The sequence below is a fragment of the Uranotaenia lowii genome, chromosome 3 (genome assembly GCF_029784155.1).
Source record: "Uranotaenia lowii strain MFRU-FL chromosome 3, ASM2978415v1, whole genome shotgun sequence".
Classification (NCBI taxonomy): Eukaryota; Metazoa; Arthropoda; class Insecta; order Diptera; family Culicidae; genus Uranotaenia; species Uranotaenia lowii.
Genome location: NC_073693.1, coordinates 300,798,301 through 300,814,672, shown reverse-complemented (window position 1 = coordinate 300,814,672; position 16,372 = coordinate 300,798,301). Strand labels below are relative to the sequence as shown.

The 16,372-nt window shown below is 35.1% G+C and overlaps 1 protein-coding gene across 6 annotated transcripts in view; it reads left to right on the top strand.

Annotated features, from left to right (window-relative positions):
* Window positions 1-16,372, top strand: part of LOC129751236 (protein tipE) — a 154,393-nt gene that overhangs the window by 88,273 nt on the left and 49,748 nt on the right. For 5 of the 6 annotated variants that reach the window (XM_055746609.1, XM_055746607.1, XM_055746611.1 and 2 more), the window contains 2 exons: window positions 7,899-8,733; window positions 12,321-13,364. In XM_055746609.1, the coding sequence (XP_055602584.1) occupies window positions 12,592-13,364 (773 nt within the window). In that variant the 5' untranslated portion in view covers window positions 7,899-8,733; window positions 12,321-12,591. The remainder of the gene's footprint in view (window positions 1-7,898; window positions 8,734-12,320; window positions 13,365-16,372) is intronic. The other variant, XM_055746610.1, reaches the window with a different exon arrangement.

Sequence of the window (16,372 nt, the reverse complement as noted above, 5' to 3'; positions counted from 1 at the left end):
AACCCAAAAGTTGTCTCGCTGATACCGGGAATCGAACCCAGCCTGGCACATCGGAACCAGACTCGCACCAGCTTATCCACTAGACTACAAAGACTCTCGAGAAATTAGCTAGGAGTGGTTATGCGATAATATACCACCTACTGAGGAAATTATTCCTTACGTTTGCTTGAAGGTGCTAAAAAAACGAACACACAAATCTCAGTGAAACTTCATGTTTCTTTGAAGAAATCTAATTTACTTAACTCTAAAGAGTACATCTTTCAAGGATTTTATGGCTAGCATCCAGACCACGGAAAGAGCACTATATGTGCCGTGATCGTGATTCGATCTCATGGACTCTGGCTTAGATGACTGGAACGCTATCCTCTAGGCCACGACCGGCGGCAAAATGGAAAGCTTCTTACCTATACAACTTTTCTGAACATAACCTTGAACAAATCAACACAAATCAATTCCGAAAACGTATTTAAATTGGTTCTGATAAAGATTCTAAATCTTAAATCATACCATAACTATATGCCAGTTTTAATAAACAAACTTGAGTATTGAAGAGCAAAGTCTCAATTTAGTTTTGAAGGAATGATCCAATTACAAATTACATTAAACTATTAAATATCATTTGTTGGCAAAATTAAAAGAACAATAAAGATTTCTTCGGAATGAGCATTAGAATTTGGAACATGATTCTAAAATTAGAATTCAAACTTGAAATCAGTTTAAGAATAAAAAAGAAATAAAAATAAAAGTAAATTCAAGAACGAAAAGTTTCAATTTAAAATCCACTTCCAGAGCTTCCAGGAAAAGGTTGAATAGTATAAATAAAGAACATTTTTCGTCGATTGATAATAAGAAACGGCTCATACTTTAGTAAAAAATAATGAGCATTGTAATTTTCTAAATCATTCATTCATCTCTAAGAAAAAAAAAAGCAAAACAATACTTCAAACCTCGGTTATCGAATGTTGGCAGATAGTACTGAATTTTCAAGTGGAAAAATAAAAAAGCGTATTCGTTGTTTGTTTTAAGATTTTTAAACTCTCTGGACAAAGCCCCGTACTTGAGTTTGAATGACGTTCAATAATATAGAACTTTTGAAAATTGGTGTATGCTTATTTTGCAAGTTATGAAGGCATCCGACATTTTTTTTTTATTCAAAATATGTATTTGTTATACCAATGAGCCGTGGAAAAAAAATCAAATAATGTGTTTTACAAATCCTAAATAAGTTCATTATTCGAACCCGTCCTAGTTTAAAATTTGATAAATTTTGAACTTTTAATAATATTTTTCTAGTTTTGATAACGGTTTAGAGCAAAACTTTTATTTTTTTCACCTCGGGGGCCCTCTTTATTCAGAGGGGGGGGGGGGGGCGCAATTTTTCTCATCCCCCCCTCTTAATACGGCCTTAACATGATAATAAATCATTAATAACGAAAACACTGTCATCGGGAAACAAATACACTGTTTTACGATGCAAGTTTCGAAAACACACTATGGAACCTAAATAACTAGCTAGGGTACTACCGTTGCATGGTGTTGCAAATTTGCAACAGTTATTGAAACCCCATTACAGACCCCGTTCGATTTTGGCAACACGCTCGTTCATTTTGTGTTGCCAAAATCGAATGTTGCCAAAATCGAACGGTTTTTTTTCTCCACTTTTTTATCAGTTATTTTTACAAAATTACTAATATTATTATCAAAAACGTTACTTTTAGTCAATTACCGACCATTTCTAGTAATTTTTAATTTTTTTCATCATGTTTTTGATGCATTTTGCACTTATCTTGTTTTGTTTATAATGTTTGTTTTCATTTGTCATATTTGCTTTTTTTTTCGTTCTTCATCATTTTTAGTTGTTTTTAGTCATTTTCAGTCTTTTGTTTGAATTTGTTTTTTAACTTTTTGAATTTTTCAACTTTTTGCCATTTTTTAGTACTTAATATTTTTTTAAAAAAACTTTTGTTTTCATTGTTGCATTTTATCACCATTTCAGAACACAAAAACGTATTAGTGGTATTTGTCTGATTTAAATTGGTCCTGTTATAACAAAAACTAAATTGTAATGTTGTTTCTAAAAACCGTTCGATTTTGGCACATGTGCCAAAATCGGATGTTGCCAAAATCGAATGTTGCCAAAATCGAATGTTGCCAAAAACGAACGGGGTCTGTATATCAGAGAAAAAACAAAAAATAAATTACTTTAGTGGGAATACGAAAATATTTTTTTTGAGTCGAAAAAAAATTCTCTTTTTTTTTTTTTTTTTTTTAAATATGTCTTTATTGGTATCAATTCATCATTACATTTATATTACATTTTTTCATTAAATTAGGTGTTCAGCTCAATAATGAACTGTTCAGAGCCCTATAGTTAACTAGATATTAAAAATTTATTTATAAGAATTAAATTTGCTTAGCGCAATCAAGAATTTAATGTAGGAGAACATCCTGTAATGGCAAAAATATTTTAAACTTAAAACTAAACACTATCCTAAAATTAAACTAGTTATAAAGAGAACGAATCTCTGCGATGGAAGACTGCATCGATTTGCCTCTGAAGTTGGAGATGATTTTGTTGGCCATCTCTTCGATCGATTCAATGCCCGCAATCCGATGAAGATCTTCGGTGCTGTGCCAAGGTGGAAGCCGCAAAATCATTTTCAGAACCTTGTTCTGAATCCTCTGGATGGCCTTCCTCCTCGTCGCGCAGCAGCTAGACCAAATCGGAACTGCATACATTATCGCTGGTCGAAACACTTGTTTGTAGATAAGTAACTTATTTCGCAGACACAACTTGGATTTCCTGTTGATGAGAGAATAAAGAGATTTAGTATATTTATTACACTTAGATTGAATATCTTCAATGTGATTTTTAAAAGTAAGATTCCGATCAAGTGTAAGTCCCAAGTACTTCACGTGATCAGACCATTCTAATGAAACCCCATTAAAAGTTATGGAATGATTTTCATTAGGTTTTAAAAATTGAGCTCTTGGCTTATGGGGAAATAAAATAAGTTGAGTTTTGGAAGCGTTAGGAGAAATTTTCCACATTTTCAAGTAATTCAAAAAGGAATTTAAATTTTGTTGCAATCTACTGCGTACCACCCGTAAATTTCGACCTTTGGCTGAAAGCAAAGTATCGTCAGCAAATAATCTTCTACCTTTTCCTTCTGGGACATCAGGAAGATCAGAAGTAAAAATATTGTATAAAATAGGCCCAAGTATACTACCCTGAGGGACACCAGCTCTAATGGGTATCCTTTCAGAGCATGAATTTTGATAGCTTACTTGCAAAGTTCGGCTATTCAAATAATTTTGAATAATTTTGGTGAGATATACAGGAAAAACAAATCGAGCTAATTTAGCTACTAAACCTTTGTGCCAAACACTGTCAAAAGCTTTTTCAATATCAAGAAGAGCAACACCAGTTGAATAACCTTCAGATTTGCTAGCGTTAATCATATTAGTTACACTCAAAAGTTGATGTGTAGTAGAATGTCCATGACGAAAACCAAATTGTTCATCAGGGAAAATAGAATTCTGATTAATGTGAATCATCATTCTATTCAAAATAACTCTCTCAAATAGTTTACTTAAAGATGGAAGCAAACTAATTGGTCGATAACTTGAAGGCTCTGAAGCACTTTTTCCAGGTTTCAAAATTGGAGTTACTTTGGCATTTTTCCATTTATTGGGAAAATAAGCCAAGTGAAAACATTTATTGAAGATTTTAACTAAAAAATTTAAAGTGCTTTCAGGCAACTTTTTAATAAGAATATAGAAAATCCCATCTTCCCCTGGGGCTTTCATATTTTTAAATTTTTTGCAAATCAATTTAAGTTCATCAATATTTGTCTCACAAGAACTTTCAAATACATTTTGTTTAGAAAGAATATCATCAAATTCAAGGGAAATTTGAGCATCAATTGGACTTACAACGTTTAAATTAAAATCATGAGCAGACTCAAATTGTTGGGCCAATTTTTGAGCTTTTTCTGCATTCGTTAAAAGAAGTTTATCCCCGTCTTTCAAAGTAGGAATTGGCTTCTGGGGCTTTTTCAGAATTTTAGTTAATTTCCAAAATGGCTTTGAGTAGGGTTTTATGTCCTCTACTGCTTTGGCAAAATTTTCATTACGAATGAAATTTAAACGACGTTTGATCTCTTTTTGAAGGTCGCAATAAATAAATTTCAAATAAGGATCCCTAGTACGTTGATATTGGCGTCGACGAATGTTTTTCAGTCGTATCAAAAACTGAAGATCATCATCAATTAAAGGTTGATTAAATTTATGTTTAACTTTGGGTATTGAAGTGGCTTTAGCATTGACTATTGAAGTTGTCAAATTTTCTACAGCCAAATCAATATCTTCAATTGAATTCAGTGGAACGTTTACATTCAAATTACGTTCAATAAAATTCCTATATCGCTCCCAGTCAGCTTTTTGAAAGTTAAAAGTTGATTTTAAAGGGTTTTCAATGGGACTTTGGGATAAAGAAAAAGTTACTGGAAGGTGGTCTGAATCGAGGTCTGCATGAGTAACTAATTGACTACAATGCTCGCCTAAATCCGTTAGAACCAAATCAATTGTGGAAGGATTTCTAATCGAAGAGAAACAAGTATGCCCATTAGGATATTCAACAGTGTAATAACCTGCAGAGCAGTCATTAAATAAAATATTCCCATTTGAATTTGATGAAATATTATTCCAAGATCGGTGTTTTGCATTAAAGTCACCAATAACAAAAAATTTAGATTTATTTCTGGTGAGTTTTTGTAAATCTCCCTTCAAAAAATTTTTCTGTTCACCGCTGCATTGAAAAGGCAAATATGCGGCAATAATTATAATTTTCCCCATAGAAGTTTCTAATTCAATTCCAATTGTTTCTAAGACTTTTGTATTGAAAGAAGGAAGAAGTCTAAATTTGAGACGACTATTGATGACAATAGCTACACCCCCACCTTGTCGATCAAGTCGATCATTTCGCAAAATTTTAAAGAAAGCATTGCTTTTCAAGTTAATGTCTGGCTTTAAAAAAGTTTCAGTGATGGCAGCAATATGTATGTTTTGAGTTTTCAAAAATAAAAAGAATTCATCTTGATTAGCCAGCAAAGATCTAGCATTCCAATTCATAATATTTAAACATCTATTTGGATCCATGAGGGAATCGTAAAGTCATAATAATTTTGTTAGCATAATTAAAAGAAGTTTGGAAAGCTTCAAACATTGAATTTGCTTTCAACATAAGTTGCATCATTTCCATTAAATTTTGATGCAAAAATTTTAATTTTTCCTCAGTAATCTCACCCAAATCAACAAAATTGTTAGGATCAGAAAATGAAAGAGAAGAACAAGTATTTGAATTTCGGGGATTTTCCCAAGCCTTCGCATGAACGTTGAGACTTGGTTTTTTCCCATTTTTATTAGTTATGCCTGGAGAGGGAAACCCATTTTCAACCACCTCTGAGAACGATAAACAACGAGTCTGTGGCGCAGATTTAGCACAGGTAACATTAAAATCACTTCGGGTATTACCCAGCCGTGATTCCAATGTAGACCGAGGCTGAATGCGAACAGGCAGGTTGTTTGCCGGCCCGACGTGTGAAGACGAAAAAGAGGAAGGAGGAGAAGAAACTTTTCTGGAAACTTTGGGATTTTTCCTAGAAGCAATAATTTTTGCCCTGATGGGACAGTCTAGCGAATTCGAGGAATGATTACCTGCGCAATTTGCACACTTGAAAAATTCTGTTTTTGGTTTATCACCACCATAAAGGCATTTAGATTTTTCATGATCGAATGAGCCGCAAAGCATGCATCTGGCATTCATTCTACAATTTTTAGTGCCGTGACAAAAAGCTTGACAACGACGACACTGCGTAATATTTTGAAGGAAATTGGTTGAAGATTTTCGAAAAGGTTCGAATTTGACTCGACAATGAAACATAAGACGAGCCTTTTCAAGAATTTGCAAATTATTAACTTGATCCTTTTTAAAATGGATCAAATAAAGCTCAGGAGCAAAACCAACACTACTGATATTATTCGTGTTGGTTCTTTTCCTCATTTGAATTACTTGAATTGGAGAAAAACCTAACAAAGAATTTAATTCAGATGTGATCTCATCCGGTGTCTGATCGCCGGTGAGACCACGAAGTACAACTTTAAATGGACGATCACTTCTAGTGTCGTACGTAAAAAATTGATGTTTTTTATTATTCAAATAATTTAAAATTTTTTGAAAATCATTAAAAGATTCCGCCAAAATACGAGCAGTTCCCCTTCGACCGATCTGAAAAGAAATCTTCACATCCTTGACGGAAGTGACGATTTCTTTCCGAAAGGCATTGAAGTCAGGAATCGTGACCGTAATTGGTGGAACCTTTTCGTTTTTAAGAGTATAAGAAGAAGAAGGTTTCTTAGTACTCTTATCAGAATTAAATATGAATATTTCCTCATCACCGATGTTATGAAGGACATCGAATGAATTGGAAATTTCAACTTTTTTGGCAGATGGCCCTGGATTAGGTTCAGCAATCCGTTTTCTTCCGGCCCTTGAGCCGGCCGAAGACTTCCCCATGCTGGAAAGAAAAGAGAAAAATATGAATAAAAGAAAATAGAAATAATTTTAGCACTGAAAAGTGCTGATTGAAAAACAGGTAAGGAAAAAATAAATAATGTAAAAATGTTCCTGCAGGTACACAGCAACGATACGATGCTCCGGCGTACGTGTTGACGGCTCAACGGTACAGATGGAAGTGAAAAAAAAAAAAAAAAAAAAAAAAAAAAAAAAAAAAAAAAAAAAAAAAAAAAAAAAAAAAATTCTCAATATGAATTACACTAGGCCAAAAATTTGAAAAATTAGGCTTTTTCCACATTCCATATTTTTCAGATTCAAGTGGGTTTTTTTGTTCCTTTAAACACTAAAACTATTTTTTTTTTTTTTTTTTTTAAATTGAACGTGATCTTGAAATTAGAAATATTATTCCCATCGAAAAAAAATTGACTTTTTAGCTAAATGTGAAGTTTAGAACAGTTTTAATTAATTGTTGCAAATTTGTAACTTTATGAAACGAAGGGTTAAAGAATTAAAAAATGAAATAATTTCATGTCTTGTTAAATGTCTTCTTGATATTATGTAATGTTTGTAAAAGTGTCTTAAAAGAAAAAAAAACTTTTTGGCATAATTGCAGAAACGTTGAAATTAGTTTCAATAATTTTTATCTGACATAAGCCTGATGATGTCCTTCTCCCCTTACCCACTACAATCTGTTTACATCAGTAACCTGTACTCTATTTTTCTCTCACTCAAATACACTTCCATTCCTCTAATGCTAGTAATTTGTGTTATCAAACTCTAGCAGCAGAAATCCTTTCGGAAATCCGCGTCCTTTGCAGGTGTAGGTATTTGCGATAAACCGAACTTGCATTCGCACATCGATAGAATCGACCTAGGAGAGTAGAAGGTAAAGCTTTTGTAATATATGACAAACAATCAGGCGATAGCTAGGAGAGAATCGTCGATCGTCTCGAGGAGCAAAAGCTCTACGTTAGCTTCTCCCTTCACTTGGAGCATCAATGTAGGAAGATCAGTACAGTAGGTAAACACAAGAGTGAGTGAGAGTGAGCAAGTTTGGTGAGCGGAAACGGAACAATAATTGTGAGAAAGCTTTCCACACTCACGGGGATTTTGTATTACTCTTTCCGGTTGGGAGCACGTTGTCGTGCTCTTACTTGTGTTGGTGTATGATGATTACTGCTTCTGGTGGTATTATTTGTGTTGTTGGTCAAACGGTCTTTCGGTGAGCGAGAGCAAAACTGTGCGAGGGGGTGGCTCTCAGTTTCATCCCCTTCCTGGGGTGGGCGTGAAAACCATGTTGATGTTGTGTGTTTCTCCACAGAGCACAAAACATAAAAGCAACAACGATAACAACAGCTGCAACAAGAATAAAAAATCACAACAACAATAGGCCATCGGTTGCGTCTTTATGGAGCTGAATGTCTGCCTTCCTTTCAAGGGGAGGGTGTAAAGTGGAAGCCAGAAAACATCGCCCAAGAGTGAGATGAAACAAGTGTGTGAAGAAGGAAACTAAGAGAATAAAAAGTGAATAAAAGAGAATAGTGAAGGGTGAAAAGTGCACACACCCCTGCACGTACATACACACACAAATACACAAGCCGAAGTGGGAAAAGTGTATCGTTGCTTTTGGGGTTTTCCACCACGACGAGTAGTGACAAAAGGCGAAGAATAAGCGCGCTTAAAGAAGCTGCCTCACATACGAGATTCAGCAACAACTGAAGACGAAGAATACCTACCAGAATACAATAAGAAAGTGTCCTGGCCTCGCCGAAGACGCCGAGGACCACCCCGAGAAGAGCAAGTGCCACATTAAATATTTCAGGAGCAAGGGGTTGTTGCCGAAAGTGCGCTACCCAACTACTAGTTATTTGTTATTTTTTCGGGCTTTTTTCTGTGATTCCGTGTTGCGGGCAGTCATCGGAATAATTCCCGGTCCGTCGGAAAGGGAAACGGAAGGTTGTACATTTTTCAAAAACCGGCCTCTTAAATATCTTGGATACGAAATCCTATTTTTATCAACCTGCTGCTGGCAGTATTACGCCGTTGCTGAGGCGTCCGCGTGTAACAAGTGTTTAATCCATCGAGTGTGAGACAACAATTTTTTTTCAACGGATCAGAAGACTAAAACTGCGACGAGTGACGAGCAGAGAAGGCAGGTAATTACTTTAGCTCCTCATAATTATCCCAACAAACTTTATCTTGCGATTGAAATATTCACATTTTTTTTTTAATTTCAAGACACACCAATTTAAATCGAACTAAGTTATCTTAGACTGAGAAGATAGGAACATCCCGATGGCTTTCTAATCATTTTAGAAATATATCAACATCCAATAAACATTCTCGACTATCTGACTGTTCTTAGATTGAAAGACGTGTCTTGAACATAAAGTTGAAGTTTTTACTTCACTTCAATTTCTGTGATAGAGCCAAAAGATCTACAGGGTGCATGGCTGTAGGAATGGGGGGTGTTTTGGGGGTTAAACCCCCCCCCTCTTCATGAAGGTCCAAAAAATGTCAAGACAAATGTTCTTCTCTAAACTAAAAATTTTAAATCCATAATAAAATGTTGAAGAACGACTAAAGTTAATCATGAGTTACATACCTCGAAACCTTATCTCAGGTCCACAATTTTACTAAGGATTTAAAAAAAATCTCATTTGTTGTTAGAAACTTTAAAACTGTACTCGAAAAATTCTTTTGAAAGTTATTCACAAAAAAAGTTGGTGCATGCATTTTGGTCCTTGGCCTCCAATATCGAATATTCAATAAGATTAGACTCATTAAGGTTGAATGATTGCCCGGATACTGCTCGAATGTTTTACTTATTTGCAAAATCAAAGCAAAAATCAAATTGCGTGATAACAATTTTGTATTTTGCATTCAAAACAATTTTTTTAACAAAGTTTATCCAAATAAACTGGTTGATGTGTTTCGATTAAAACAAACTACTTTTCGAGTTTTTTTTCTTGATTTTAATTTAGGGATTTCTAAATTTGCCTGGATATTCCCCAGATTTGGGGTTATAACTATCAAATCGATTGCCCGGTTTTTGCAAAGTGTTAAGATGAATTTTTGTGAGACATTACTGAAACACTAAATTTCATAGAAATCGGTTGAAATCCAGTTAAGTTACAACAGCGCGAATGAGAGTATTCAAACGTTACAAAATTTGATTTTTTGTTAAAACTTAGATATGAAGGAAATATTCTCTGAAAGCTGTCTTTTTTTGTATGGTTTATTTATCGAGGGATTAACCAAATGTTTTCTCCTTCCCATGTTTTACATTTCAGATTAAATAACTGAGTTCACATTTTCTTATAAACTCTAGCACTTTTTTTTCGTTGTTTTTTTTTTTAATTTCGTCGCACTGATTGTAAAGTTGTTTCTTGTAATAAATCTGTAATAAATTTCTTTGTTTGTCGTCTTAAATATTCGTCTTGAACCATGAATCTTTATTTTCTCGTTAAAATCTAAGAATTCAACAAATTTATGCCAACCGTACTCAAAAACGGGAGCGTGGAGACAAATAGTTTCTAGCTAAACATTTAGTACTTGAATCATACTTCAAGATGGAGTATTTATTAACATTCTACTACATGTTTGAGTCAAGACCCATCTCTGGGTCGCAGTTTAAAAATAGAAATAAGGCGGTGCCAAACACCGAAATTGGCTGGATATCCAAATACGGCAAACGCATCATTTCTTATCATAACTGAAAACCCGTGCAGGATATGAGAAGGCAATGCAAATCTTGCCGTGCTTAAAAATGTCCAAACTTGATTCCAACTACCTTAAGGGGAGGGGGGGGGGGGTGTTAGGGTCTAACACTTTCAAAAAATCGATTTTTTTATTTTTTTATTTTCTTATTATAAAACATTTCAAGAATGTTGTGTCAAATTTTCAAGTCAATTGAAGCAAAACTGTAGAAGTTATAGGCCTTTATCTCTTCCTATCTAATACTGCAAAGAGGCAAGATCAGAAACTTCAAACGCGTTTTTCTCGAAACCACATTTTTAAAGTCCGTGGACATCGTCATTTGAAAACTACTTATCCGATTCTTTTCAAATTTGGAACAAATTTTCGACATATAAAATACCAGACCCCAACGTTTTTCTTTTTTTGTTTTTTTACTTTGGGGAGATTTTACGGATAAAAAATGTCAGATTTTTTCGTGAAAATTCGTAGTTTTTACTTCAAACAGCCACAAAAATTTCATAAAATTTTTTTTAAGTTAATCAAAAATGTTGGGGTCCAGAAAAACATCTATTGAAAATATTTTGCTCTGATTTTTTGACTTCAGATGATTCTGTGCTGAGATACAGTGTCCACCGCAAATCGTGTTTTTTAAAAGGCATCCTCGAAAGTGCTCCGTCACCGGTTCATTTTTCAATATTTTTCTACGAAAAAATTATTAAATTTTCTTTTAACAATGCTTTGTATAATGCAAAAAATTTGAATACATTTGTTTGAACGATAGCTCTAGAAAAAAATCGTGAAAATGGTGTTTTTTTTTACCCGTTAGACCCTACCCCTCCCTTAAGATGAAATGATGGGAATAGAAATAGACCAAGAAAAATGATTATGATCGCATGGGAGAACTATTCCCTTCATTCCGATAGACATCGACTCTCAACCAGTATAATATTCATACGCCAGGTTGGTCTCCTGTAGTAGAATGTTAATACATGGGCCCCGGAGAGGCGCAAGATGTGGGTTCAAGTCCTACCGGGAGACAAGGCGAATTTTTTTCGCATGTTTTTCAACATCGATTTTCTCTTATCTAGTCCCTGAAATTTCATTTAAGTTGGATTCCTGTCTCTACAAAAAAAGTTTCGCTGACTGAATGTTTGAGTCAAGACCCATCTCTAAGTCGCAGTTTAAAAAACTATTTCTTAATTTTAATTCTTTCTAAGTAAAATGTATTTGAAAATTCTTGCGAAACAAATAAAGATGAATTCAAATTGATTTTCAAAAAATTTAAAAATATGAAAGCTCCGGGAGAAGATATGATTTTCTATATTCTTATTAAAAAGTTGCCTGAAAGCACTTTAAATTTTTTAGTAAAATTGTTCAATAAATGTTTTCACTTGGCTTATTTTCCCAATAAATGAAAAAATGCCAAAGTAACTCCTATTTTGAAACCTGGATGTAACCTCCAATTTCGAAATTCAAATTTAGCTTAAAATTAGAACGATACCAAAAAAATGCATGAAAGTTTCATATTAATGATATTTTTGGTAAGTCATTGATAAAATTTTAAAAATGATGTTCTTATTCTGAACTAAAAATTTACTTCAAAATAAATTGTAAGCAGTCTAGTTTTAAAATTTGAAATAAATATTCCCGAAACACAGCTTTTGTAAAAAAATCAGAATTCACAGATTTAGAATTCAAAAATGGCAGGTAAAAAATTAGCCATGATTAATTGTTAGTAAAATAAAAATAATTGTAATTTATTATTCATCTTGATGCCGCCAACAGTGGAGATCTTCTGGCAATGTGGTACAAAGAAGCAGGTGATGAAGAAACACGCACACTATTACAGAACTCGCAAAAAACAACTACGTCACTTGTCAGGATATTTATGTATCCTAGGCGAGAATCGTAAACAGCAGTTGGCAATGGTTTTTTTTCTCTAGTTTTCAGCATTGATGATGATTTTTCAGTATTATTCCTCTATCGTATTTTACACAAGCAGCTGTCAATTTAATAAAAAAACATTTTTTCCTCTATTTTTCAGGGTACATTTCCCATTTGGCCCCATCGCACAAACATTTGGATGGGGATGTTGCGGTCTACCGTCCGGTCGTCCGCTCTCGTTGTTGTCCTCGTCGTCGTCGTCTTCGTCAACTTAATTGTCGTCGCTGCTGTTGCCACCTCAAGCAATTCTAGTGATAGCAGTTCTTTTCCGGTTCAACCGTGTCCGTGTCAGTGTAGCAGTATTAGCAGGTTGCTGGAAGCCGGAACCTGCTGCAGGTCCATCGAGGGGCTGAGCGTTACCGTTAACAATAATGAGGAGCAGTAGCTCGGAACTTCTGCTCGAGCAACAGGCAGAAGAGCTACGCAAGAAGAAGCTGCTGGAGCTAGCGGCTGCCAAAAAGGCCAAAAATGGTCCTCCCCCGAAGAGGACGCTGCGCGAGAATGCCAGCTTCTACACGACTTCCAGTTTGGCGTTCCTGTCGGTGACCGCGGGGGCGTCGCTCCTGTTCCTGGTTCCTCTCTATGTCGATCCGGCCATCTCGACGCTGGTCGGCGACTTTGTCGAGCGGCCTACGATGTGCGTCACGACGCGACGCGAAGATATGACGGGCCTTTTCAATTGCTCGTGGAGTTCCTGCCGGGAAGGTTGCACCTCGGATGTGTTCAAGTGTACTCATATCTATGTGACGTTTATCGACGATCTGAACTTTACCTTTCCTTTCAATGCGACGCCCTCGGAGTTGTTCAATCTGACCGACATCGAGCGATCGGAAGAGGCCATCCTGTTGGTGAACATCAAGGGCTGCGGCTATCCGCCCACGATCAAGTGCAAAAACTTCACCGACATGTACGGCTTCGAGGGCGCCGTCTTTCCGTGCTACTACTCGAAACAGAACAAAACGGTCGTAATGACCTCCTACAATCGGGAGGATCAGGTGCAAACCATCATACACTTTTTCGTGATTCCATTCATCGTGACGGTCGTATCGTCGGTGTTACTCTGCATAATGCACTGTGATTGTAGATGTAAGAAGGAGCGGCGACGCCGACATCGGCACCGGAGGCCTAGGATAGAGAATCTGAGGTGAGTTCTTCGTTTTTACAATAGTCTCTAAAACTGCAGAACTTCTGATTAATCAAAAATATCTTACATGGATTTTAAGAACTGTTAAAAACTGGAACTGGATTTTAAAAATTGATAAAAAATTATTAATTTCCTCTTCCCATGTATAGAAAATACACTACATTAAAAATATTCGGTATTAAAGTTATGCATGAAAAATTAATGTCATCAAAATACAACAAACTTTCACTTGTTGTATTTGCTAGGCTCAGGATAGCATATGAGAAGATTTAATAGTTTGGATACCGTTTGAAAGAAGAATCATTCCGATCACGATCACGTGTATGTTACATGGCGACCGTGAAAAATTTATCAACCTAAAAGTAATAGATTTTCTGATACTACAATATGTGTTTAAATCTAAATTTTGAGCTATAAAAATTATCAATTTTTGTAAATTAACGTCATAATTAACCAGTAATGACAGATATTGAAATGTTTTGTTGATCCACATGTTGAAACTTTATGATACTTGGTAACAGATTGTGAATTCATGTACGCAAACAAGGCAGAGCTCATTTTACCATCGAAAAAGTACCAACCTCCAGCATTGAGTGATGATGAGCGTTACTCCAGCATACTAATTTTGCACCTTTCAGCACTTTAGCACCCGGGCCTTCACACTGACAACGCATAATTTGCTCACTTAGCCCATGACTAAGTGTGAGCGAGAACATCGGAGCAGGAAAAATTATGCAGTACCACGCCATGTTCTGCTGCTAGGGTACCTTATACCTACTCAGTAGAGGTACTTCCACTTCTAAATTCATCATTCCAAGGTTGACCGAAGAGTGGAAAAAATATCGAGTACTTGGGCGTCATTCCTATATGTATGTTTCTGTTTAAGTATACATAGATATGGAGAGAAAATTTGCCACACGATGCTGCTCTAGTAGGTGAAGTTGAGAACCGGAAGGACATGCAAAGAAAATCGGTCTACAATGGTTGTCTGCACGCGAAAAAAATAATATGCCAACCACAATATCATCCGATGGGGTAGTTTGGCGTAATAATCGTGTTTGAAAATTATTAGAATGTAAAAAAATAACAAGAAGAGTGATATTTTGTTTAAAAACAGAAAAAAAAATAATTATAGACATATTAATTTTATTAACATGGTTTTCCGACTCACGACATAACCTTATGAGCAAAATTCCTTCAAATCACTCGGTCCATGAAAACCGCTCTCTAGTTTCTCGGACACCCCACATTCGCCAGATCACGCTCAACTTGGTCTAACCTCCTCCCTCGCTGCGCTTCTGCTATATGTAACAATGAAATAATAAATAGCTAAAAAAATAAACAGCTAAAAAGATAAACAGCTAAAAAAATAAACAGCTAAAAAAATAAACAGCTAATAATTTTAATGGCACATTTCTACGCCGTTTGATTTTTTGTTCTTAACAATCTATTATAGCCTCTGAAATGAGTTTAATCTCATTTAAAATTCAATATTCAGAAATGAAATTCTATCAACGAGTGAGAATGTTTTGAAAAATTGAAGCCGAATTCTGAACCTGAGAATAGTTCTCGTTGTTTTGGCATCAGTTCTGAGTCATACTCTTGATACTCAATATTCAAAATGTTATGAAGGTTTTTAAATTGTAAGTTCGTATGGTAACCCTAGTTCACACCAACTGGTGGCTCCAGAGAGTGAAATCGTAACTCCATTGATTCATGTGCGGTCCTACGGAGGGAGGAAGGGGGATAATCACACAAATCACATGAATCAATGGAGTAACAATTTCACTCTCTGGAGCCACCAGTTCGTGTAAACTAGACTTACCATACGTACTCTTTTAAGAGTTCATGTACTCTTTTTAGGAAAAAACTCGATAAAAATATACGAGAAAGATTCATAACATGAACTTTTTCTAGTAAGCATATCTTTAAGTTTTTCAAAAAATTCCGCAGCGTGTGACATTTTTTTCCAATAACTACATAACCACATAACATATTTGTCGATTTGATGTCGTTTTCTCGAAACCCCGCCTTTAGACGCGTTTTATATTTTTTTCTTTTCTACCTTTCATAGGATATTTTTTATCTTTAAAGAAAAACCCGAATGGTGATTAGTTTAAGACCCAGCCTAAATTGTATGTCTCGATTCCGTCAGAAAGCATAATAAAGACAATTAAACTAACTAGAAAATTTCAATTAATTAGAAGCATTTAAACTTTAGAGTCACACAAGTAGTTTGAATATGTCCACAACACAAAAGTACACCTATTCGATTTCTCTACGCCTTCCATTTTCATTTCTGTCTAAGACCCATTCTGCGGTGAATTCACGATGTTTTTTTAGCATTTTTTCTGTGCCTCGTGTAAAAAAGTTACAGTTAAAAATGATACATCAATAGATTCAGAATTTAAAGCATTACATTCTGATATTAAAATTTTATTTCTTGATAAAATAACTGATATGTAGGGAAAAGTCGGGTAAGACACCCTAGGGTAAAATTGCAATAGAAAATCAGATATTGCTTTTTTCATCGCAGTTTTCATGCAGATGGGCAATTCAGTATGTTTGCTTCACATTAATCATTGGAATTATTAGATTCCCTTCATCAAGACTGTTTTTATAGCAATCTTAAACATAGTTGCATATTACATTTTTCATAAATGGTCGGTTAAAACGGACACCGCTAAGAAAAGGTACATTTTGCCGGAAAAATTGCAGTTAAGGTACATACTTTTGTGAGTTGAGTATTTGATAACGTGTTTAAACAAAATTGAACCAACTGGTCTGAGTCCAGGAGCAAATCAGTGCAGTTTTCGGAATTCTGAGAGACGCCTTATAACCACTCCACTTTTGAAATCGGTTGAAATTTCCGAAAATGTCACCAGTTCTGAGCTATTTTCTTATGAGCGAAAATTACATCAAAGTTTTTGTTCATTTTGTTAACTATTATGAGTCCTTGCTTGATGTAAGCAAACAAAGGGTCACGAAAGTGTTAAAACACTTAGGCG